The sequence below is a fragment of the Phocoena sinus genome, chromosome 8, assembly GCF_008692025.1.
Source record: "Phocoena sinus isolate mPhoSin1 chromosome 8, mPhoSin1.pri, whole genome shotgun sequence".
NCBI classification, from domain to species: domain Eukaryota; kingdom Metazoa; phylum Chordata; class Mammalia; order Artiodactyla; family Phocoenidae; genus Phocoena; species Phocoena sinus.
Window position 1 is genome coordinate 68,246,119 of NC_045770.1, and position 21,565 is coordinate 68,267,683.

Consider the following 21,565-nt stretch of genomic DNA (forward strand, 5'->3'; position numbering starts at 1 on the left):
TGAGATTTCCTTGTAAATGGGAGTTGGGAGAGAGCTATGGGTTGTGGAGTCAAACATATTGGGTTCCCGATCCTGACTCCACTGCTTAAGACTTGTATAAACATGGGCAAGAGACTTGGTCCCTCTGTGCCTTGGCTTTTTCCATCTGCAAAGGGGATAATAACCGTCCCTACCTCATAGGTGGGAGAATTAAATGAGATAATCTATGTCAGCGATTCTTGACCCTGGCTGCCCAATGGAGTCACCTGAGCAACTTTGTAAAATCACCTGTGTTCTGGCCCCACCTCTGGAAATCTGATCTCTTTGGACTAGGAGGGAATTGGGATGTCAGTACTTTTTAAAAGCTCCCGCAAATGATTTTAATGAGTAGCCAGGGCTGAGAACACTTGAAGTATGTAAAATGCTTACCACAGAGTGCCTGGCCCATAGTAAGCACTCAGTAGATGTTAGTTGTTATTGTTACACAAGCTGATAACGTCAAGGCTTGTGGGCTAACACTGGTGAATTGGTACCAACATCCAATGGGCCCTAGTCACTATGCGGTGCACTGTGGGTAGGCTCAGGGGTGAGCAAGAGAAGGTCTCTGCTTCATAAGGGTTTCATTAACTCTCTAGCTGGGTGGAAAAGGCATAAATACATGAGAAGTTAAATAGCAACATGAGGTTTAAAGTAGAAAGAAGAAAGGAAGATCATATTTTTCAAGCATTTACATCATGCCAGGGAACTTTCCACACTGGCTTAGCTCATTAATGCTTACAAGAGTAGATATTAACCCTAATTTGTAGGGCAGAAAACTGAGTCTCAGGGCTGTAATTCACCTAGGTCACACTAAAGAGGTAGATCCAGGATCAAACCTGATCTGCTTGACTGTAAAGGTGTCTCTATTATACCATGTCTTTATCATACTGATTTCATGGTGATTATAAAGAAAAGAAATGAATAAGTGGGATTAGAATTTTGAAGGTTTAAATCTAAGTCCTTATGTATGTATGTATCTGTTATTCTGTATCTCTGTCATTCTATTCTATCCATTCTCCTTCCACCATCCATCCATCCATCCATCCATGCATCCATCTATCCAATTCTGTTACCCAACATAGCTATAAAATAAGATTTTCAGTTCAAGCAAATATCTTGGTTAATAGACCAACCTTTTGGGTAAATTTTAATTAATTCTTAATTTTCCCTCATAAAGTTAAAAAATTAGCATTAAACTAAACAATATCTCACTTCCAGTAAATCATACAGGATTAGGAAAGCTGAGGTTATGCTTTAAAGCGTGCTAATGGTATCAGAGTATTTAATGTAAATTAACTACCAGTCCTAAACAGTAATACAAATAGAGGGAAACAAAATTAACGTGATTAAATACATTCAGAGTCTATTTATACTGTTAATTGTTAAAATTTAGGCAACAGATTGCAAAGAGACTTGCAGCTGCAGCTCCGAAATAGTTGGTCCTCCCCTCAGCTGTTGCTAATTAATGCGATTTTCCTGATAACAGTTTTCTGAGAGCAGAGAGACAGCAGCAAATCAAAACAACGTCATGTCATGCTGAGGAGCCCTGACAACAACCAGAAGAGCCCAACAGGATCCAAATGGAAATGTCGCTATAACTGCCGGTTTCCATGTAGCGTTCCTCAGACACAGCCGACCCTCAATGCCGGCAGTTTATCACACAAATACAGGGATGTCGGGGATATAGCATGGCAAGTCACGTCATCACATCAGCCACAGCCGTGTTGGGTCACAGTGGGATTATGCCACAGGCTCCAGAGAGGAGCAGAAAAGTGCTCTGAACAGTTGTCCATTGTTCTGTACCTAGACCTGTGTAAGTGACCCATCTTCTCTTAACTTACCTGACTTTTTTTTTGCAAAAGACAGTTCAAGGAGGCCAGTTTGCACTCTTCAATATGTGGAACTACTTGGCAGAATTAGCAGGAAAGCAACTCAAAAGTAGCCAGCATCCCTCGTGTTTAACGCATCTGTGGTTGCCTTTGGCTCATGTGCTGATCCCCAGCCCAATCAGTTGCAGTTTATTGCTTTCAACAAAATACATTGCACAAATCATAGCAGTTTATGGATCAAAGGACTGGTTTGGCCTTCCTAAGGAGGTTACCAGACACATGAAAGGCCAGGATTTATTAGCTTTTTCTACAGGCAATCTGGTACAATATCATCCCGAACTGGGCCAGTCAGTGACATTAGACCTCGGGCCACGAGGGACTCCTGGTCATCTCTAGGGCAGCTTGAACAGAGAAGAATCCAAGGAAGCAGGAAGTTGAATTACAGATTTTCAAGACTAGCTATGTCAACCCAAAGAAACACCATGTATCTTGATACATTTGGGTGCAGGGGGAAGTAAATACAGTGCAAAGTGTCATTTCCAAAAGATCATCACCGAATATCCTCCTAGGATAAGGATTCTGCTAGTTCACTTTCTTGAAATGTATCTTACTTTGTATCAGAAACATCCTTGACATGGAGCCATCCAGAAAAATAGGGAAATGTACATCCCCAATCTGATGGTACAAACTCACTCAGTTGCAAAAACAAAATGAAGCATTGACCAGGGCACAGACCCTAGAAAAAGTTTGATCTTTGGGTCCACCACACTGTGAGGGTCCAGTTTCTAGGACATCAGTTGTGCTGCCCTCCGGAGATGGTGACCATTTGGTTTTAATCTTGTTCCCTTATAAAGGTGAGGAAATTGAAGCCTCCCCTCCCTCCCTCCCTCTTTTTCCTCTCCATCTCCACTGTGACTTTTATCTATACTTTGTGAAGATCTAAGCATTTCCCAGGAACACATTCTGTCAAGTCCAACTTCCTTATCTCTCCAAGACATGCAACATATAGACGTGGTTGTGCTATCACCTTTAGGATAGATATTTTTATTGATTTGTTGGGTTTTAATTTATTCCTTGCCTGCTTGAAGAAAAAAAGATTTTCAGTACCTTGTTTAACATGAATAAGAGGCTCCAGGATCACTCCTAAGTCCCCCATATCAAGCGTTGGTAGAATTTTTTTAATTTGCCTTATTTTTGTAAAGAAAGAATTGGTCACTTGTATGCTACTCTGCATTAAAACGAGGTGCCATTAATTTCTCTTCCACATTTTTTACTCGGAAAGTCAAAACTCTTGCCCTTCCTTCATTGCTTCCTTCCTTCCTTCCTTTCTTTTCTTTTCTTTTCCTTTCTTTTCTTTTCTTTTCTTTTCTTTCCATCCCTTTCTCCCTCCGTTCCTTTCTTCCTTTTGCTTATCCCTGAAAATATATTCCATGACAAAGGCTAGGAAACAGGACAAATCATGCCCAGATTTTGTGGCCTCATGTGGTCCCATGTTGTTGCTCCAGAGTTCTGTGGGGATCCAAATGATTGTGGCTTACCTCTGATGAGCTCATGTGACATAAGAATGAGGTCAGATGCTACAAGAGGGGTGCAGATGTTGAAAAGAAGAAACATGGGACAAGTCTGGAGTGAGTCAAAATATAAGACCTAGGGGTGTCTTTTTTTTAAAGAGTCAACTCATGGGATGAGCGAAGAGGGGTGCATAGTGTAATCAGCAACTGTCTTTTCCATAAAGAAAGCTCTGTTCTGGGTTTAACCTCTTCCTGGCAGACGTACCATCATCCTACTGATTCCCAGCTTTGTGAAGGCATTTTGAATTCAACCCAGATGGTTCCTTTTGAGACCAACAGTTGCCATCAGCATAGCTTGAACAAAAGCAAAGCAGACTTAACTGGTCTTCACGCAGTGGGAAATGTTTCATGACTCAGACCAGTCATTGTTTGCTGTTCACTCTGCTGGGTGGCTCTGGTAATATAGGAGAGTTTGTGCTTCTTGCCCGATTGTGGACATAGGGTAGACACTTGACTGTAAAAGAGTTGAATGACAGGTCAAGGCAATCCATGAAAACAGATCAGATCAACCCACCTTCAGTGTGTCCCGCATGAAAGGCATTGTGCCACGTGCTAGAGGGGCCACGAGGGTACAGCAAGACCCCTTCCCTGAAGAAGCTCAGAACTTAGTCAGAAGCCCCAAACGTAAATTCACAATGAGTTAAATGGTAATACAAGATGTTAAAGTGCAAGCACATATCAAGAGTACCCAATGCCCGAATGCCAAATGAATGGTCAGGATCAACGGTGTTCTAGGAACCCAGAGGAGGTCAGTTCTGAAGGTCCTGGTCAATGAGACTCTGAAGAGGCCATGAGATGGTGACAGATGAGTGGGCTGTGACTGGGCAGAGAGGAGCCAGAAGTGCATTCCCGGTTTGAGTGGCATGGGCAGAAGCCAGGAGGGGTCGTGTGACACACAGTGAAAAGGCAGCGCTGAGCTCAGGTGGCCAGGGAAGGTGCTGTGGGGAGGGGTGGTCATGTCAGGCAGCTTGGGTCCTGGTGCTCGGGACTGTGGACGTTTAGCCAAGAGCTTGGACTGTGCTCTATAAGTGAGAGAGGAACCTTGGTTTAGAGAGGACCTACTGTGTGCCAGACCCCGTGCTGGGGTGGGGTGGGACAGGGAGGAGATGGAGACGGGATCATTTGGACTGTGGTACCACCAGTGCCTGATAATGTGCTAGAGGTGACGATTAATCCCCTAGTCGAGTGTAGGTAAATTCGATGGGTTGGTAAGGAGAGGAAGCCTGTTAGGAGGCTTCTGCAGGAATTGTACAGGGAATGCATTTACTTTTCCATGCATGTCCTTGCTGGGGTGGGGGGGAGGTGGGACAGGACAGGGCGGGGGGGTCCTCGATGAGTACTAACTGGCATGAAAATCATTACTCCTAACTCAGAGCAATGGTTCTTGTAAAATCTCTCCCCAAAGCAATGCACATGCTTACAATTTTGCATACACTTTTTTTCTAGGAGTTCGAGAATCCTCTGCAACCCCTTTGTGGACTGTGAATCCCTAGCTGAGAACCGTAACCACGCCCCACACGCTCCCTGACCCCATCTAGAGGAGGGAGCGTCTCCCAACACATAGGTCTGCCACTGTACAGGAAAACCCAGGGTGATAGGGAGGCTCCCTGAGGAACAGAAAGGAGGACAGGTAGCCTGTACTTAAGGGCTCTGATGTGTCGCCCGGATTGTTTCCTTACACCTGAGAAACGACGCTGCCTGCCCTGGCTTATAGGAACCCCCAGAAAGGGGAGGCAGCTGTGGCCACGGCAGAGTGGAACCAACTACAGAGAATAGTGACCTGTGTGAAGCAGCCAGGAGGGAGCTTTCAGTGTGGCAGCATTTCCTCTAGCTCGGGCTGGGGTCATTTTATGGTTGCACCAACGCCCTGCACGGAGCAGGCAGGACTCTGCAAGGAACACCTGAGAAACCCAGGAGCAATGCTTCACCTTCTATTTCTTGTTTTCCATCCAAGACAGATTCTATTTCAGATCAGAGCATAGTTTGGAGAGAAAGCAGTTGAAGCCTTGGTGCTTGGAATAAAAATTTAACCTTCATCTTTAGGAAAAAAAAGCATATATCTTAGTTGGAGATTTTATGAAATGGAATGACAGTTATGCCATTTCACATATCTACTATCATTCATTTCAGACCTAATAGAGGTTCTTAAAGGTTTCAAGGTCAGGAACCCCTTTGAGAAGCAGATGAAAGCTATGAACTCTTAACCAGAAATGTGCACACCACACAAAATTTCATCATCCTGAATCCTGTCTGCAGACCCCAGATTAAGAACCCCAGGTTCAAGCTTTGGCCAGATCCTCTGTTAGATTCCAGGCGTGCAGTGATGTATAAGACACAGTCCCGGGGCCAGAGGGGCTCATAGTCTGGCGAGAGTTTATAGACGTGAAGAAGTTGGAGGGGAAAGCGAGGCAGGCACTGATTAGCAGTTTAAACGTATGAGACATTATACAGTAAAATCATGGACCCAACAATATTACAGAAACAGTGAACTGTCAATTGTCCCTTGACTACTAATACCCCAGGTGCCAGTAATCATATTACAAAATGCTGAAAAACATGCTAAGACTTACTGGGAAAAACAAAGAGTAATTTTTCAGGAACATCAAACCCTGTGTTTTTGTGTCCTTAAGAGAAAATGATTTTTTTTGCCTAAAGATGTATTGTGAGGTATTGCCTTCACCCCAGGCATTAGGATTAGACATACATCTTTTTGCAAGGTTAAGAAATGCCATGGACAATTTAAGCCAGAGGGAGGAACCCGTCAAGGTTCAAAAGATCCTGAAAAAAATTGATAGTTTAGTATAAAACAATTAAAGGAAATGAGAAATGGTCCTGATCATTACCAAGAATGGCTTGTCAGAGCTTCCACAACTGGGACTATATCCTGCAGTCTATTTATTTTGTCCATGTGAGTTTATTTAAGATTTTTCCAACAGATGACAAATTTCCAGCCAATGACCCAGCAGGTACCCCTAAGGGTTTCTACTGTTGCCTTAGTTGCAGCTTATAGGCACGGCAAAGCCCCTTCCAGAGAAAAAAGAATATTTCCCTTGCCTGTGTTTTCCCGTCAAACGCCCACTGCGCTGCCCCCCATGCCCACCCCTTTGCAGCCATATCTCTTTTCAGACTGGAGTGTACTGGCAGGCCTGTTGCTTTCTTCCTAGTCACTGCGAACACTGTCTCCTGCACCCCATTGAAAGTTCTACCAAAGGGCAGCATAACCTCCCACCAACCAAATCCAAGCCCTCTTCTAAGGCCTCATCTGGAGTGTTCTTCTCCCAGACTCTTCTGACCAAGGCATCCTTGCCCGCAATCCTACCTAAGCCCTTCCGTGGCTCCCCAAGGCAATATCCTGGTCAGCAGAACCTGCTCCGCCTTACCTTTTGAACTGTCCTCTTCTGTACTCCCACAATACTTTCTTCATTCCTCTTTCTATCAGGTAGTCATGCTTTTGAGAGCAGCATTCATTAGAAAACTTGACCAACGATGGCTTCAACAAATAAAGGTTTATTTTTCTCATATAACAAGAAGGCTGGAGGTAGGTGACTGCTACCTAAATGATGTCATTGACAAGTGACAGCAGTTAAATGATGCCAGAACCAGTGTCTCTGAGTTTTCTTTTTCTTTTCCTCATGGTCACAAAATGGCTGCCTTGTTTCACACATTATGGTTGTAATCAAGGCTGGAAAAAGAAGGACAGGACAGGGTGGGTCATTAATTTCTTTTATCTGGAAAGCAAAGCTTTCTCAGAAGTTCTCCCCTCCATGCTGTCAACCTTCCCTTATATTAATGGGACCACATATGAATCACATGCTCCCTTCCCCAGCTGCAAGGAAGGATGGGAAAGTGGGAACAGGACTATCCTGATTGGCTTAGCTGGTACTACCCCTCGAAAAATGAGTGTTCTACAAGCATGGCAGATGGAAGGTGTAGATATTGGGTAGACTCTACTACTTGCTATGCAGTATTCTGATTCATATCTCTCAGGCTGTCCATTACTCAGTGTCACACATATTATATCTTGTTCATCTTTTTTTTTTAATTTATTTTTGGCTGAGTTGGGTCTTCGTTGCTGTGCATGGGCTTTCCCTAGTTGTGGTGAGTGGGGGCTACTCTTCATTGCAGTGCGCAGGCTTCTCATTGCGGTGGCTTCTCTTGTTGCAGAACATGGGCTCTCGGCACGTGGGCTTCAGCAGTTGCAGCTCACAGGCTCAGTAGCTGTGGCTCACAGGCTCTAGAGTGCAAGCTCCGTAGTTGTGGCACACGGGCTTAGTTGCTCCGCAGCATATGGGATCTTCCCGGACCAGGGATTGAACCCGTGTCCCCCGCATTGGCAGGCGGATTCTCAACCACTGTGCCACCAGGGAAGCCCTGTCTTGTTCATCTTTTACCTCCAACTCCTAACAGAGCTTCATGGCATCTACTCTGTTAAATAAAAACATGAGTAGATGAATGTCTGTCTGATTTTAATGACTCTCACATCTAAATTAATTCTTTAAAAACATAACCCAGTTTTATCCTTTTCTTTTTACATTTCTCTTATGGTATGAAAGTCAATTCCTCATTATTAATTTTCCATTGGATTTTTAGGGGGTAAAATTTAAAGTTATAGAGTAATAGTATTGACAAGACGTATGATAAAGATGAGGTCTAAGATTGGACAATAATAAGAGAAAATGGAACCATAATAAGCTTGTTATCCTCAGGGTCATTCTAAGAAGAAATAAACTAAGTGCTAAAACTAGTTTTCCTCTAATTTTTGTTAAAATCAAAACCAGGGTTTTGTAGATGCAACTTTGTTCAATAATGTGAATCAAAAACTCCAGAAATCCAATGACCATACAAGGTTGGGGATGGATTGCAGTCTTGTTAAGAACCTAACTGACCTCTTAGCCAGATTCTGGTCATGACCTAAGCTATAAGTGTACGTACAGCGCTGCATATAGCTGATTCCCCTGATTCAGGTTGAGAAGTCTGCCCAAAGCAGATGGTGGCATTGCTCCCAAGGCCCATGGATGGTGGACCTTCCGAGGAACTCTTAGGTGTGCAGCTCTAACTCCTGCAAAGAACTCATCCCTGGTTACAGACTCAGCCTCTGGGACTCCAAGTCCAGTTTCAGGGCCACCTTTCCAAGAAATTATCATTCCTACCAATAATTCCCCCAACTCCACCTCTGGCCACCACCTCATCCCAGTCAGAAATGGCCACCTGCCTGAGTCAGGATCACACGTGTAGATGATTCTCCAGTTGGGGTTCTAACATGAATTTATGAATTTCTAGAGTCATTTGGGATTGTTCTGTCTTAGAGTGTGGCAGCTTATCATAAGCACAGTTTCCTTAGAATGGCATCACCTGGCCCTCATCTAAGCCTATGGCACCAGTTTTGTGTCCAGTCTCAAGCCTGGTGGATTGCATTAATGTCAATATCCTAATTGTCATATTACACTGAAGTTTGACACATTGTTAGCATTGGGGAAAACTAGGCAAAAAATGTACAGCCTCCCTGTATTATTTCTTACAATTGCATGTGCAGCTACAATTATCTCAATAGAAATTCCAAAAATTAAAAGATAAAATTCTTCCTTGCCCCTTCTGTCTTTTGTTTCAGTCACGGGGCGTCAGACGGGGAGTTTCAGATGCGGAATCAGTTAACTTACCTCCCTCTTGGTCAGTTTTCTCATCTGTAAAACAGGGATAATACTAGCGTCTACCTCATGGGGTTGTTGGGAGGATTCAATGAATTAATATCTATGAAGCACTTAGAAGTGTATTTAACTGTTAAATAAACAGAAAATAAATAAAAGATCTTGTACTCAACCTTCTCTTTCTGGTCTGGATCCAGTAAGTTACTAAGTGCTTATAAATTTTTCTACGACGTTTCTCTTGGATCCTCTATTTCCACTGCCCCTCCGCCAATTCAGACCTTCGGGGTCATTGCCTCCTCTTGGAGCTTGGCCAAGGTGAAGTTAGTTACTGCCCTTCTGCATCCTGTGGCTTCTCCTTTATTGCACTCAACATTGATTTCCTGTTTCCTTTTTCTGTCTCTCTTTTTCCCTGTTGGACTAGGAGGTCCTTACTGGAAGGCACCATCTCTTACTTGTCTTTGAATCTTCAGCTCCTAGCAAAGTGCCTGACACAAAATAAGTGCTCAGTAAGTGTTTCATGAATGAGTGATAATTGAGCAGAAATAATCTCCTGGCAGCTAGATTTTTTAGAATTTACTAGATTTGCAGTAATGGTAGACAACTGTACCAGTCTCTGAACTTATAGTTTTGTGACCTTACTGTTGGACAGCCGTGGAATTCTTGTGAGTCCCATAGATAAAGCCCTGCAGATAAGCTTTCACTTTTCTTCTCCCATGGGCACATTACCATGAGCTGCCAGGAAGCCTGTTAACTCCTGGACACAGCTCCATTTCCTGAGATCCACATAAAACCATATAAAAGATTGGTTAAGAGTCTGGATCATGGAATGCACCCAGCTTCTGTAAATATTTGCTGAGTAACATGAGACCATGATCAGATTAGCACTTGGCATCCTTGCAAAGTAAAATAAGGCAGATAGCCTCAGTTCCTGATGATGTTACCATTGCTATGACTTTAATATTTTCTTCCTGCATCCTCCCACAGAATTGTTCTTTCATTGGGAAAAGAAAATAGATGTTATTTGTTATAAACTGGATCACTCCTCTGGAAAACATCCCTGAGATCAGAGACAAATTTTGTAAAGTATTCCAAGAAATGTTCAGTAATAGGGATTTTACTGGAATTGGGAAGAAGGTTGGCAAAAGTAGTCTGGAGACCGCAAACCTGAACTTCATTTTAGTCATTCATTATCTCTGCCTGAAGCAGTTGATCAAGATAACGCCCTCCCTCCTCCCTCCGTAAGCAAAGGAGACAGACCTGACATCAATCATAATAATAGCTTCTATTTATTAAGTACTTTTATGTGTCAGGCACTTTGTTAGGGGCTGGTGATTTAACACCAGCCACAATAATGACTACCACTACTGAGTATTTACTCTGTGCAACATGCATGTCGTAAGGACCTTACATGAATTATCCCTACGTGGCAGTGACCCAGCCCCTGAGGACCCATGTGTATTCTTAATTTATTTCGTGTCCTGATCTCTCCCAAGTCCTTCAGTTTCTGAGGTCTCCTTGTCCCTTTTCAGTGAGAACAGGGATCGCAGGCCTTTTCAGCGCTAGACAGCAAACCTACAACTTAGCCAGCTCTAACTTTATTCCAACAGGCAAACTCCCCAAGGAAAAAGAACAGCAAATGAAGAAACTCATCAGACAGAAAAGAGCAGAGCATCTAAGAGATTCAGGATGGAGTTTCTGGAAATGTTCCACTTTAGGTTTAAAAGGAAACTTTTGAAATGATTAGTAAGTTATTTAGAACCTCAATATTCTGAAGTTTGAGAAGCTAACATACTGAGAAATTTAATTTAGATTTCCTTAACACGTTCTTTCATGATAAGAGAGCATTCAGTATATCAGTATATAAATGCTATGCAACAGGACTGCCAAATTGCAACACAGAATGGGAGAAATTTGTCATTTTGAAATGCTGAGGGAATTCTTACTAACAGCATTCTCGTCTTGTAAAGCTATTATTTTTCTGAACTATAATATGATTTATAAATCTCTGCTGAGTTTTATATTTCTGAGGGGAACAGACTCGAAATGAAATGTATTTTCTCAGAATATAAATTTCTCTCAGGAGTTGACCAAATGAGGAGTAAAAAGAAACATCTTCTGCAACCAAGTGTTCCAAAGTCTTGGTCTCTGCTGGCATATCTGTGGGTGAATGTTGGCATTCAGAGTTCTGGGCTCAGTTAGACTCTCTTCTCATGCCACACACTTTCCCTGGGTGACATCGGCCACTCTAAAAGCTTTGATCCTGACTTCTGCCCCAGTGACTGCCATATCCATCCTCCCCACCCCTCAAGTCTCTCCCGAGTTACAGGTCCCTGTGTCTAACTACCCCCTACGACCACCATCATGCCCTACAGGTAGCTCAATCTCAAACTCTTTCCTTTCCAAACTCTGTTCCTTCTACTTGAATCCCAGGATTGCAACGATACTAACATCTATAGAAATAAGTAAGGTACAGTTCCTGCTCTCAGGAAGCTTATAATCTAGCACAGGAGATAGAAAAGTAAACAGGCAATTATAATACAGGTTAATAAGTGCTGGGTAGGAGAAGCCCAAGTGGCTATGGCTCTCATAAGGAAGAACATCCAGGCAAGACATCAATCTGAAGGAAGTAACGTCTTAGTTGAGTATGAGTTAGGTAACTGAGAGAGAGAGAGAGAGAGAGAGAGAGAGAGAGTGCGTGTGTGTGTGTGTGTGTGTGTGTGTGTGTGTGTGTGTGTATGTGTGGTGTATATTGAGGAATCACAAGGAAGGACAGAAGGAGTCCCATGGACAGGAGCTCAAGGGTGTGAGATCATGAAGACAGATATAGGATATGGTTTGGGTAGGGTGCTCAGGAGGGACTGGATAGAGATAAAGCCTGATCACCAGGGCCAGATCAGAACAAGCCTTATATGCCACATTGGATCTGCACGGAGTTTGAAATCCAAAGGGCACGGTCTAGAGGGTTGGCCAAGCTTGGACATGGGGATATATGCTCGTCTTTTCATGGAGAGCTTCAGGTGATCATGACCCAGGCTCCGGGGAGACCCACGGAAGTCTCAGCTCTCCACTGTGTGCTCCGTGAGATGCTAAAATAGATCCCCCCAAATCAATTCGAGGTTACATTTTATAACAATACGTTCCTCACAGTGCAGTTATACTCTTTATAGGTAATCGTGTTTAGTCCTTACAAGCCCTCTGAGCCTCAGACAGGCCGTGGACTTTGGCAGTAGGTGGGAGGCTTCACACCTTGAGCACGTTACTTAACCTCCCTGCATCTCAGTCATCGTCACCTGTAAGATTAGGGTGAAAATAGCCACAAACCCTCATCTTAATCCCTCTGAAAACAAGAGCATTTTGATAAGTTTGCTGAACTTGACCTAAACTGACGTGAAGCTATTTATAAGTTCTATTTACTCTCATAGTATGAATATTGTTACATTTTGTGGCAGAATATGGATATGTTTGATCATGGGGATGTTAATGGCCTATTGCCATCTTAACTTCCTAATATTTGAAAAACTCTGAATTCAAAAACACATCTAGCCCAAGTGTTTTGATAAAGAGCTTGAGGATGTGTAGTATATGTGAAGCAGAAGGTATGTAAGATGATGTACATGAAGGGCCTCCCTAGCACAGTGACTAGCACATAATAAGGGCTCAGAAATTACAACTGTTATCAAAAAGAGGGCCAACTTGACTTTATAAAACAAGGCATGAAAGAAATAGAAATATCTTAAAGGAAATAGGGCCCCTCAAATATTTATAATGATAGTTTTGGAAAATCTGGGGGTGATTTAATTTTTCTAAGCATCATCATGCCTTTATATCATAGGGTTTGCCATTATTCTCCCACTCACAGCAGGAGGAAGAAAGTTCAGAGTATTTGTTACCAGTGCTAGCAAAGACAGGTGATGGGAGATTCTGGGAGAGGAAACGGCACAGGTAAGGGTGTGGTGGAGTGAAAGAGGTGTTCAGACAAGGGGGATAAACTTTGCATAGCCTAGAACCCAGGGAGCATGGCACAAAATGCCAACAAATAAAGCCAGGGTAGTGTTTGGGGGAGGTTTTTATGAAGAGCCTTGAATACCATGGTAAGTTTGTACTTCATCCTGTAGTTCAGGTGTTTTGTTTGTTTGTTTTTTGGCCGCCTGGCATGCAGGATCCTAGTTCCCCGACCAGGGATCGAACCCGTGCCCCCTGCAGTGGAAGCACAGAGTCCCAACCACTGGACCGCCAGGGAAGTCCCAGATCAGGTGTTTTCAAACCATTTTATCAGGAGACCTTTATTGAAACAAAATTTGATTTGCATGGGAGCTCCGTGTACTGCAACCATATACCAATGCGTTTTTATTCTGTGGTCCAAAGGCTCCTTTTTTTTTTCTTTTTTTTTGCGGTATGTGGGCCTCTCACTGTTGTGGCTTCTCCCGTTGCGGAGCACAGGCTCTGGATGTACAGGCTCAGCGGCCATGGCTCACGGGCCCAGCCACTCCACGTCATGTGGGATCTTCCTGGACTGGGGCACGAACCCGTGTCCCCTGCATTGGCAGGTGGACTCTCAACCACTGTGCCACCAGGGAAGCCCCTAAAGGCTCTTTTAAAAGGGCAGAACTGATCATCTCACTCCTCATGTCACATTCCCCAAGGACTTCTCATCAAGCTTGGAGTAAGATGCCATCTCCCTGCAGGCTCTGGGCGATGTGGCCCCGCCCACCTCCCCAGCTCATCTCACACCTCCCTGGTTTAACACTCGTGGGTTCTCCAGTGAGCTGCAGCCCTCCCCACCTCAAGGATCTTACAAAGCATGCCCTCTCCTTTGCTTCTTCATCCCACTTGCCTAATTAGCTTCTAGTCATTCAAATCTAAGCTCAGTCACCTTTTCTGGGAGGAACCTTTCCTGGCTTGGTCAGGAACCCTTGTGATACACTCTCCCACACCCTGTGGATGTCTCCATTCATTAACTGAGGGTTTAGTTGTTTGATGCTTTCTCCCCACTATTCTGTCAACTTTGAGAATGGGAAGTGGCCCCGTTTGTCTAGTTCATGACAGTGTCCCTGGCCAATGCCTGGTCGCTAAGCACACCTCCAGCAATTATTTGTTGAAAATACACCAGCAAATACAACAGGAAGACAAATGGGAGAGGGGGCTGCTTTGGGTTGAAATGAGGTTGGAACCTTTGTTTGAAGTAAGAACGTGGGGCCTGGGATACTTCCCAGTAGGCCTACTCCTTGCCCTCCACAGGGGTCCCTGAGGCAATTTCACTGGGGAACATTCTGGAAGCACTGTGGTGGGTGATGGGATACTCCAACTAACAGAAGGCTTTGTTATTTGGCTTTGAGGCGAGTGTTCTCCAGAGTGTTCTCTTGGCCCAAAGAAACATTCTGCTTGATGGTCAACAGAATGGATAAATAATCATAGTAGCTTGTGTCAATAGGAAGTATATTTCGTTCAGTTATTTCAACATCTCTTCTCTCTTGGGTGGGGAAAGACTGTAAAAGACATTAATAGGCTGGCCTCAATTTTACTTTTTTGTGAAAGACTGAGTGTACAGTAGACATTTCTTTGGAAAGTCGTTTTGGCCTAGGCCCAGACCATCGAGAGAGCCACCTCTGTGCTCTGCATGCAGATCTATGCACACTTGGGCCCATTCCTGGGTCTGTGATCATGTGACACAGGGCAGCTTGTGTGACTATCCCTGGTTCAGTGTGGTCAGCTCTGATGAAGTCGAGGGCTCCCTTTATCTGTTAAACAGGGAAAATCAAAGTGAAAATTACCTTTTGATTGGGTAACATTGCTGAAGAAAATCAATAGAAATGGCTCAGGATCCACCGGCACCATCTCAGTGTTGTGTTGTGGACTTTCAAATTAGTGGAACACTGGGTTTCAGGCCTCTTCAAGGCCAGCTGAAAATAAACGGCAGAGTAGTATGTGTCTGTGCAGTCCTAGATTAAAGAGAAAATATATGCTGGCCAAAAGCAAGTCATTTTTCAACCTCAAAATATTCTTTCCAAATTCTAAGATCCTGTGTTTGACATGTTTAAGAGGGAGATATAACAGCTGAAGTTGTCTTTGTTCAGAACGTAGGAGATAGTTTCGTCTAGTCTTTCAGGAAAGATATAGAATGACATTTTCAGAACAAATCAAAATATATTTTTAGGGTTTTATTTTCCCCTTCAGGAAGAGAAATTGACGTGTTTTCCTGATTTGAATTTATTTGATCTATAAATGGCCTCAATAATTTGATACGAAACTAGAGTAAATGAACCACTGAGAAAAGTTATTGAAAATGCTGTTAGTTCACCTTCCTACCTTAATAATAATATGAGGGCCACCAACACCACCACCACGACTAATATTTATTGAGTGGTTTCTAGGTATATGCTGAACTCTTGACGTACATTTTCTTATTTAGTTCTCATAGCAATCCTGGGAGGTAGATATTATTCTTAATGCCAGTTTTCCAATGAGGAAACTGAGTCACAGAGTGTTGGGGGCACGCCCCCAAAGCCACACAGCTGTAGGTGGACAAGCCGGGATCTGACATACCCCAGACTTGCCCTCCTCACCATGTGCTTGTGTCCTCTTTCCCCACAGGGCTAGCATCGTACAGAAACGCATCATTTATTTTCAAGATGAGGGCTCTCTGACCAAGAAACTTTGTGAACAAGGTAAGGATTTGTGGACGTGTGGGTGAGAGAGGGCTAGAGAAATGGAAGGTGGTTCATTGAGTCCAAGAATTCAGCTGCAGGAATTAAGGCAGTTGGGCTTTCTGAGTTCCTCTGGGTTTTGCGTCCTCACGTAGCTCCAGTTTTTAATCTGGCTGTGTGCTGTGGGTAATTGGATCTGCCTTAAACTCTAATTACTCAGCTTGATTCCCTGGATAGGAGATATGTACCTTATATTGGTGTCGTTGTCTCCTTATTTTTGTGAAACAGTGATTATTCTGAAGAGGTTCCTTGGAATAATTCACAGGACTTAATTAAGGAACACACAATTGTGTACCTTTAAAAAGTCTGTTAACAGTTGTCTGGAGTAATCACTAGCAGGAACTTTTGGGGCACCCAGGCAGGAAGGGGGGGATTTTCTCTAGGGAAACGGGGATGTCAAGGGGGCATTGACATTGTGATCTCACCTCATTCAAGGATCTTGTCCTTGGATGTGCAGGCTCGTCAACTCCCTCTCCTTGAAGGTATTCTAACAAAGCTTATAGGGACCAAGTAGACTGAGGAGGTTGGAGCAGAGTCCTGGATTCAGATCCAGCTGACTTTCAAATCCTGCCTCTGCCCTTCCTCGTCATGCAACTTTTTTTTTTTTTTTTTTTTTTTTTTTTTTTTTTTTGCTGTACGCGGGCCTCTCACTGTTGTGGCCTCTCCGGTTGCGGAGCACAAGCTCCGGACGCACAGGCTCAGCGGCCGTGGCTCACGGGCCCAGCTGCTCCGTGGCACGTGGGATCTTCCCAGACCGGGGCACGAACCCGTGTCCCCCTGCGTCGGCAGGTGGATTCTCAACCACTCCGCCACCAGGGAAGCCCTCGTCATGCAACTTAATGTATGTAAAATAGTACCATGCCTCCTTGGTACATAGTAAATATATATATTGATATGTATATTGCTATGTACACATACATATATACACGCATACATATACACACTTATATACACACATACATACATATATACACATACATATATATAATATATGTGTATGTGTTAGCTATTGTTATCTACAGCCCAAAGCTTATTTATTAATCTACCATGAAAAATTAAAGTTTGAAACATCCAAATGTGTTTAGAAGTCATTAGAGAACTAAATAAACATGGAAAATGTTCTGAAATTATACATCTTCACTCTTTCATTTCTATTAATTTGTACGGACTTTTTTTTTACATTTAGAACAATTTGCGTTTTCAGAAGAAATCATTCTATTTCTAGCAAATCGTAAGCTACTAAGAAAAAGAAAAGCTGATAAAGGTCTTCTAGGAAAATAATAGTAAGAGCTATTTTTTTTTTTAGTGCCTGCTACATGCCAGGCACCATTCTGAGCACTTCACATGCCTTAATCATGTAATCTGCATGACAATCCTATATGGTAAAGACTATTATATCATACCTGTTTTATAAATGAGAAGCCTGAGACATGAGAAGTTTAAAGAGCTCACTGAGCATGATACAGCTAGTGGGGGAGGTCAGAGTTTGGACCTAGGAGCCCTTGCCCTAACCACTGCCTTTCTATCAAAGTGACTACCTCCCAATTCAGTAGCTTGGATTGTTACTTTGGGTAGATCAAAGCATAGGTCTCCCTATAGATGAGCTGGAGCAGAAACTAGGTCCTATCTGGAGGACTTCTTGGAGAGCATGGAAGGAGCTAAAGGAGAGAGAGTTGGCTGCCCTGCATTAGGGTCATGCCTGTCAAAGGCGCCAGAGAGCTGCAACCTGTGGGCCAGCGCCCTGGGCAGTTTCCAGGTGGGCATCACCACGCATGGCTGTTGAGGCTTTCCTGTATTTCATAGTCCACAGATTCACTTAGGCTTTCCCCAGACCCAGAACTTCTCAACTCTTGAGGCTCTTGGTTCCTAACGGACAATCCCATCCCTGCCCAGCCTCCATGAGATGACCCCCAGGTCCTGTGGGTTAGAGTTGTGGCTATTCTAGCTCACCTCTTGGTTGGCTAATCATGGCCACTGTGGTGAGGTTTTGTTAGTTTGACTCTCAGAGGACAGCCTTATTTCCCAGATTTGAGGGTTCCTAGAAGACACTTCACTGTCAGCCCCATGTACTGACAGCAACCATCAACTAAATTGCACTTTCCAAAGCCTCAGTCCTGATGTTGTGAAAGCCTTGTCTAAGCTATGAATATGCTAGCATTCTGCAGATACAGTGTCAGTAAAACGACCTTGCAAATCTCTATTGGTTACCACTTCTGAAGCAGAGATCCTATCAAAATGACTAAGCACGAATCTGTATAAGAAGACCTCTTTCCAACAGCAACTTCGTGGACAAAAAAAGACCCGGCAGGACCTGGGCTATAGGATCATTAGGTGCTGTTGTATATGACCCCTGGAGACAGCAGACCCATGAGGAAATCCATCAGTTAGCAAAGCAGATCCTGTACAAAAAGTCTTTAAGACATAAGCATAGAGCAAAGAGATTTTTCTTAAATGTGTATGCCCACTTGATTATCTCCAGCTCTTTCATTAAGGTATTCACACTCTTTGTTAAGTCAAATCAAATCTATCAAGGAAAGGAAGAGAGAAACTAGTGTCTATTATTTTTTTCCCCAGTTGAAGCTATTTATCCATAGGGGAAAATTAAGAATTGCACAGATTAAAAGCAATGGCAATCGTTATTTTTTAAAAGAAACATAAAACATTAAGCTACTTACAATTAAAAACAGAGAAACATAAAATATTCCAAAAGGTGATGTATAATAAACAAATGCACACATGTACTCACTTTAATACCATGTCATAGACAATTAAGGGAGAGAGACAAAGAGAGGAAAAGATGAAGGGAAAAGCAGAGATGAGAGGAAAATGTGGGCAGAGAAGGGATCATGAGAAAAAGAAGACAAGGGAAGAGCAAAGAATAAAGGATGACAGTAGAAAAGAAAACTGATGGATTAAGAGTAGAAATGAGGGGGAGGGGACAGCTTGGGAGATGCTGCAGGGCCTGCAATTACCTGTATTGGGCAAGCCCTGCACTGTTAGGAGAAGAGGGGTAAGTTAACATTTGTTATCACTGCCCTTTGAAAGCCTGATTCATTTTCAGTGGGCTTTTCCCCAGTAGGAAACAGTTATGTCTGTTTTTATTTTCAAACTTAGAAATTTATTTTTTAAATGGAAGCTTATTTTCCTTTGGAATTCCAAAAGGTTTATTATAAGTGCATTCCCTTGAATCCCTGGGTGCATCTTTAAGTTCACTACTTATATCTGAGAGCCCTTTTGATAAGGTAAAGCTACCAGTTTGCCTTATTTTGGTTTTTTGAGAGATTATTGCTGCCTCATTTACAGCCCTGAGTAGTTACAATTGAAACCCCAGCATGTATCTCTTAGCTCAGAATTCCTTTCTCAAAACGAATTTAGTTTTTTTTTTAACAACATAGGTGATCATAATGGAAATGTGAAAAGGAAGAACCTTCAGGAGTTACTCATATACGCTACCTTTCCTGAAATATAGTCCACAGGGCTTGTCCCTTAAGTATCAAAGTGGCTCACACAGGAATCAGATCTGGACTTCGTGTACATAAGGCAGTGGGAAGATTTCTCCTAACACAAACAATGCTGTAGCCTCTTCCTAGTGTACAAAAAGTAGCCAAACAATGATTTCTATTTGGGATGGTTTCAGATCTCTTCAGAGATTCTGGAGCCATGTAGGGAGGTAATTTTTCAAATGTACCATTCTTCATTTGAAAAAGCAAAAAGAGAAACACACACCAATTTCTCTCATGGGTGTTTATGCAGACCTATCCAGCAGAAGGTCTTTCCTGCAGTGATATAGTGTAGAGGTTAAGAGCATGGGCTGTGGACTCAAAAAGACCTGAGCTCCAGTTCTGCCTACACCACTTACTAAACCCTGTGGCCTTGGGCTGGTCAGCTAATCTGCCTCAGTTTCATGATCTATAAAATGGGGTTAACCAAAGTCCTGACCTCCTAGGTTTGTCAGGATCAAATGAGACAATATATGGAAAGGGATCAGCATGTATGAGGACTCTATACAATATAGTTCTTATTACAATATCCCATACTTTTGTCTCCATCCTCGAGCCCAGAATTCGCTTCTTCCACCCATCACTGGTTTTGCATATTCAAACCAAATGAACCCAGTGAATTCCATAAGGAAGACTTGTAAAATGCTCTTCCTAACACTCAAAAAGATTTTTATACTCTTTGTTGCTGCTCTTTATATAATAGTTAAGAATAAATGTCCAACTTGCAAAAAGAGAGAGAACATTTATGTTAATACTTCCAGAGGAAGCAAAGAAAAAGCAATTGAAACAAGTTGCATCTGTAGACATTGTTTCATCTTGCAGGAAGCAGAACAGACCAAAAGCAACAATGCACAGTTAGGGGTGTGGGCTTGACAGTCGGAAATACTGAATTTATTCATGTAATCTTTCTCCACTTCTCAGCTATTCGCAGTTAAAAGTGGGGGCGGATTGGGAATCTTGAGTTTTTCCCGGCTGCCTCTATGCTCAGAAGTAAACCTGAATTTATGGACATATTCCCAAACCCCCAACCCTCCCAGTAAACTCTCTGAAAGCTTGATAAGAAGTGACGTGACTATACATGCATATCTTTTTAGAAATAATTTTCAGCAGTTCTTCACATCCCTCTGCTTGTTCTCATTTCTCTCCTTCAAAGCTTTTTCTGGTCCTGGCAATTTGGCCCCAGAGAATATTCCTTAGAGAGAACACACACAGGCATATTCCTCTTAAAATCTGGTGGAGAAATCCTGTTGTGGGAGGGGTGGGGAAGGAGATTTGGGCCCAGAAAATATATCAAGATGGGCCCCCATCCCAAATGTTCTACCTTATTGGTCCCATAGGTCTCCTCACATTACTAGAGCAAAAGTTCTGATTTTTTTTAATTTGCAAAATATATAGTTATCACCCTTAGAGGTATATAAAGTCCTTTATAGCTGGACCTGGTTCTGAGTTATTAATCGGTGAAAACTGTACCTCATCTTCTTTTCCCAAGCCTTCGAGACAGAACGAGACCGAGATGGTGCTGTCCTATAAATGACCCACCGCTGCTTCCTAACTTGGTGACTTTCCTGACTCTTTCAGACTCCACATTTGACGGGGTGACTGACCAGCCAATCCTGGACTGCTGCGCCTGTGGAACTGCCAAGTACAGGCTCACATTTTATGGGAACTGGTCTGAGAAGACACACCCAAAGGATTACCCTCGTGAGTAGAACAGCTTCCTTATGGGTTGGGGGAGAGGGTATTACAAAGTTCTGGTTGTGGGATATACTAGCTTCTCCTTCTTACCAATCAATGCCTTCATGAAACACATTCCAAGAAAGCGAATTCATCGAGACAGGCAGACATAATAGTCGGATGCTTTCAGCTTCTTCGCAGAGCATTGTTCTAAGTGTTTTTTTATCTGTGATTTTAAAAAATATTCCTGAGGTCATGCTGCTTCTCTTCAGGTCAGATATTTGGTAACCTCAGTGCTCCTGAAGTGGCTCTGTCCATACAACCAGCCTATTTGTTCTGGAAAGAACTGGCAAAAGGGACCACCTGCTCTTGACTGCGCAGGCCAAGGTCAACAGATGCTCAACATCCTCAACCATAGCGTGTATTGGTAATATATCAGATACCACCTTAGAATCCTTATTACACCGTGCTCCAGGTAGCCAGTACGAATCCATGAGAGTTGTCAGGCAACCCCAAACTTGCTGTTTTAGAGTAAATCCTTAATCGGGACCCTACCAACTCCCTTTTATCAAACAGTTGTCTCATCAAATGCCTAACATGTGGCAGACACTGTGCTAAACACTA

General features: G+C 43.0%; 1 protein-coding gene across 1 annotated transcript in view; it reads left to right on the plus strand.

The window, feature by feature from the left end:
- SPON1 (spondin 1) overlaps positions 1–21,565 on the plus strand; it is a 274,397-nt gene that overhangs the window by 100,165 nt on the left and 152,667 nt on the right. Inside the window, exons 4-5 of the mRNA XM_032639045.1 lie at positions 15,655–15,728; positions 20,846–20,968. Coding sequence (XP_032494936.1) covers positions 15,655–15,728; positions 20,846–20,968 — 197 coding nt within the window. The remainder of the gene's footprint in view (positions 1–15,654; positions 15,729–20,845; positions 20,969–21,565) is intronic.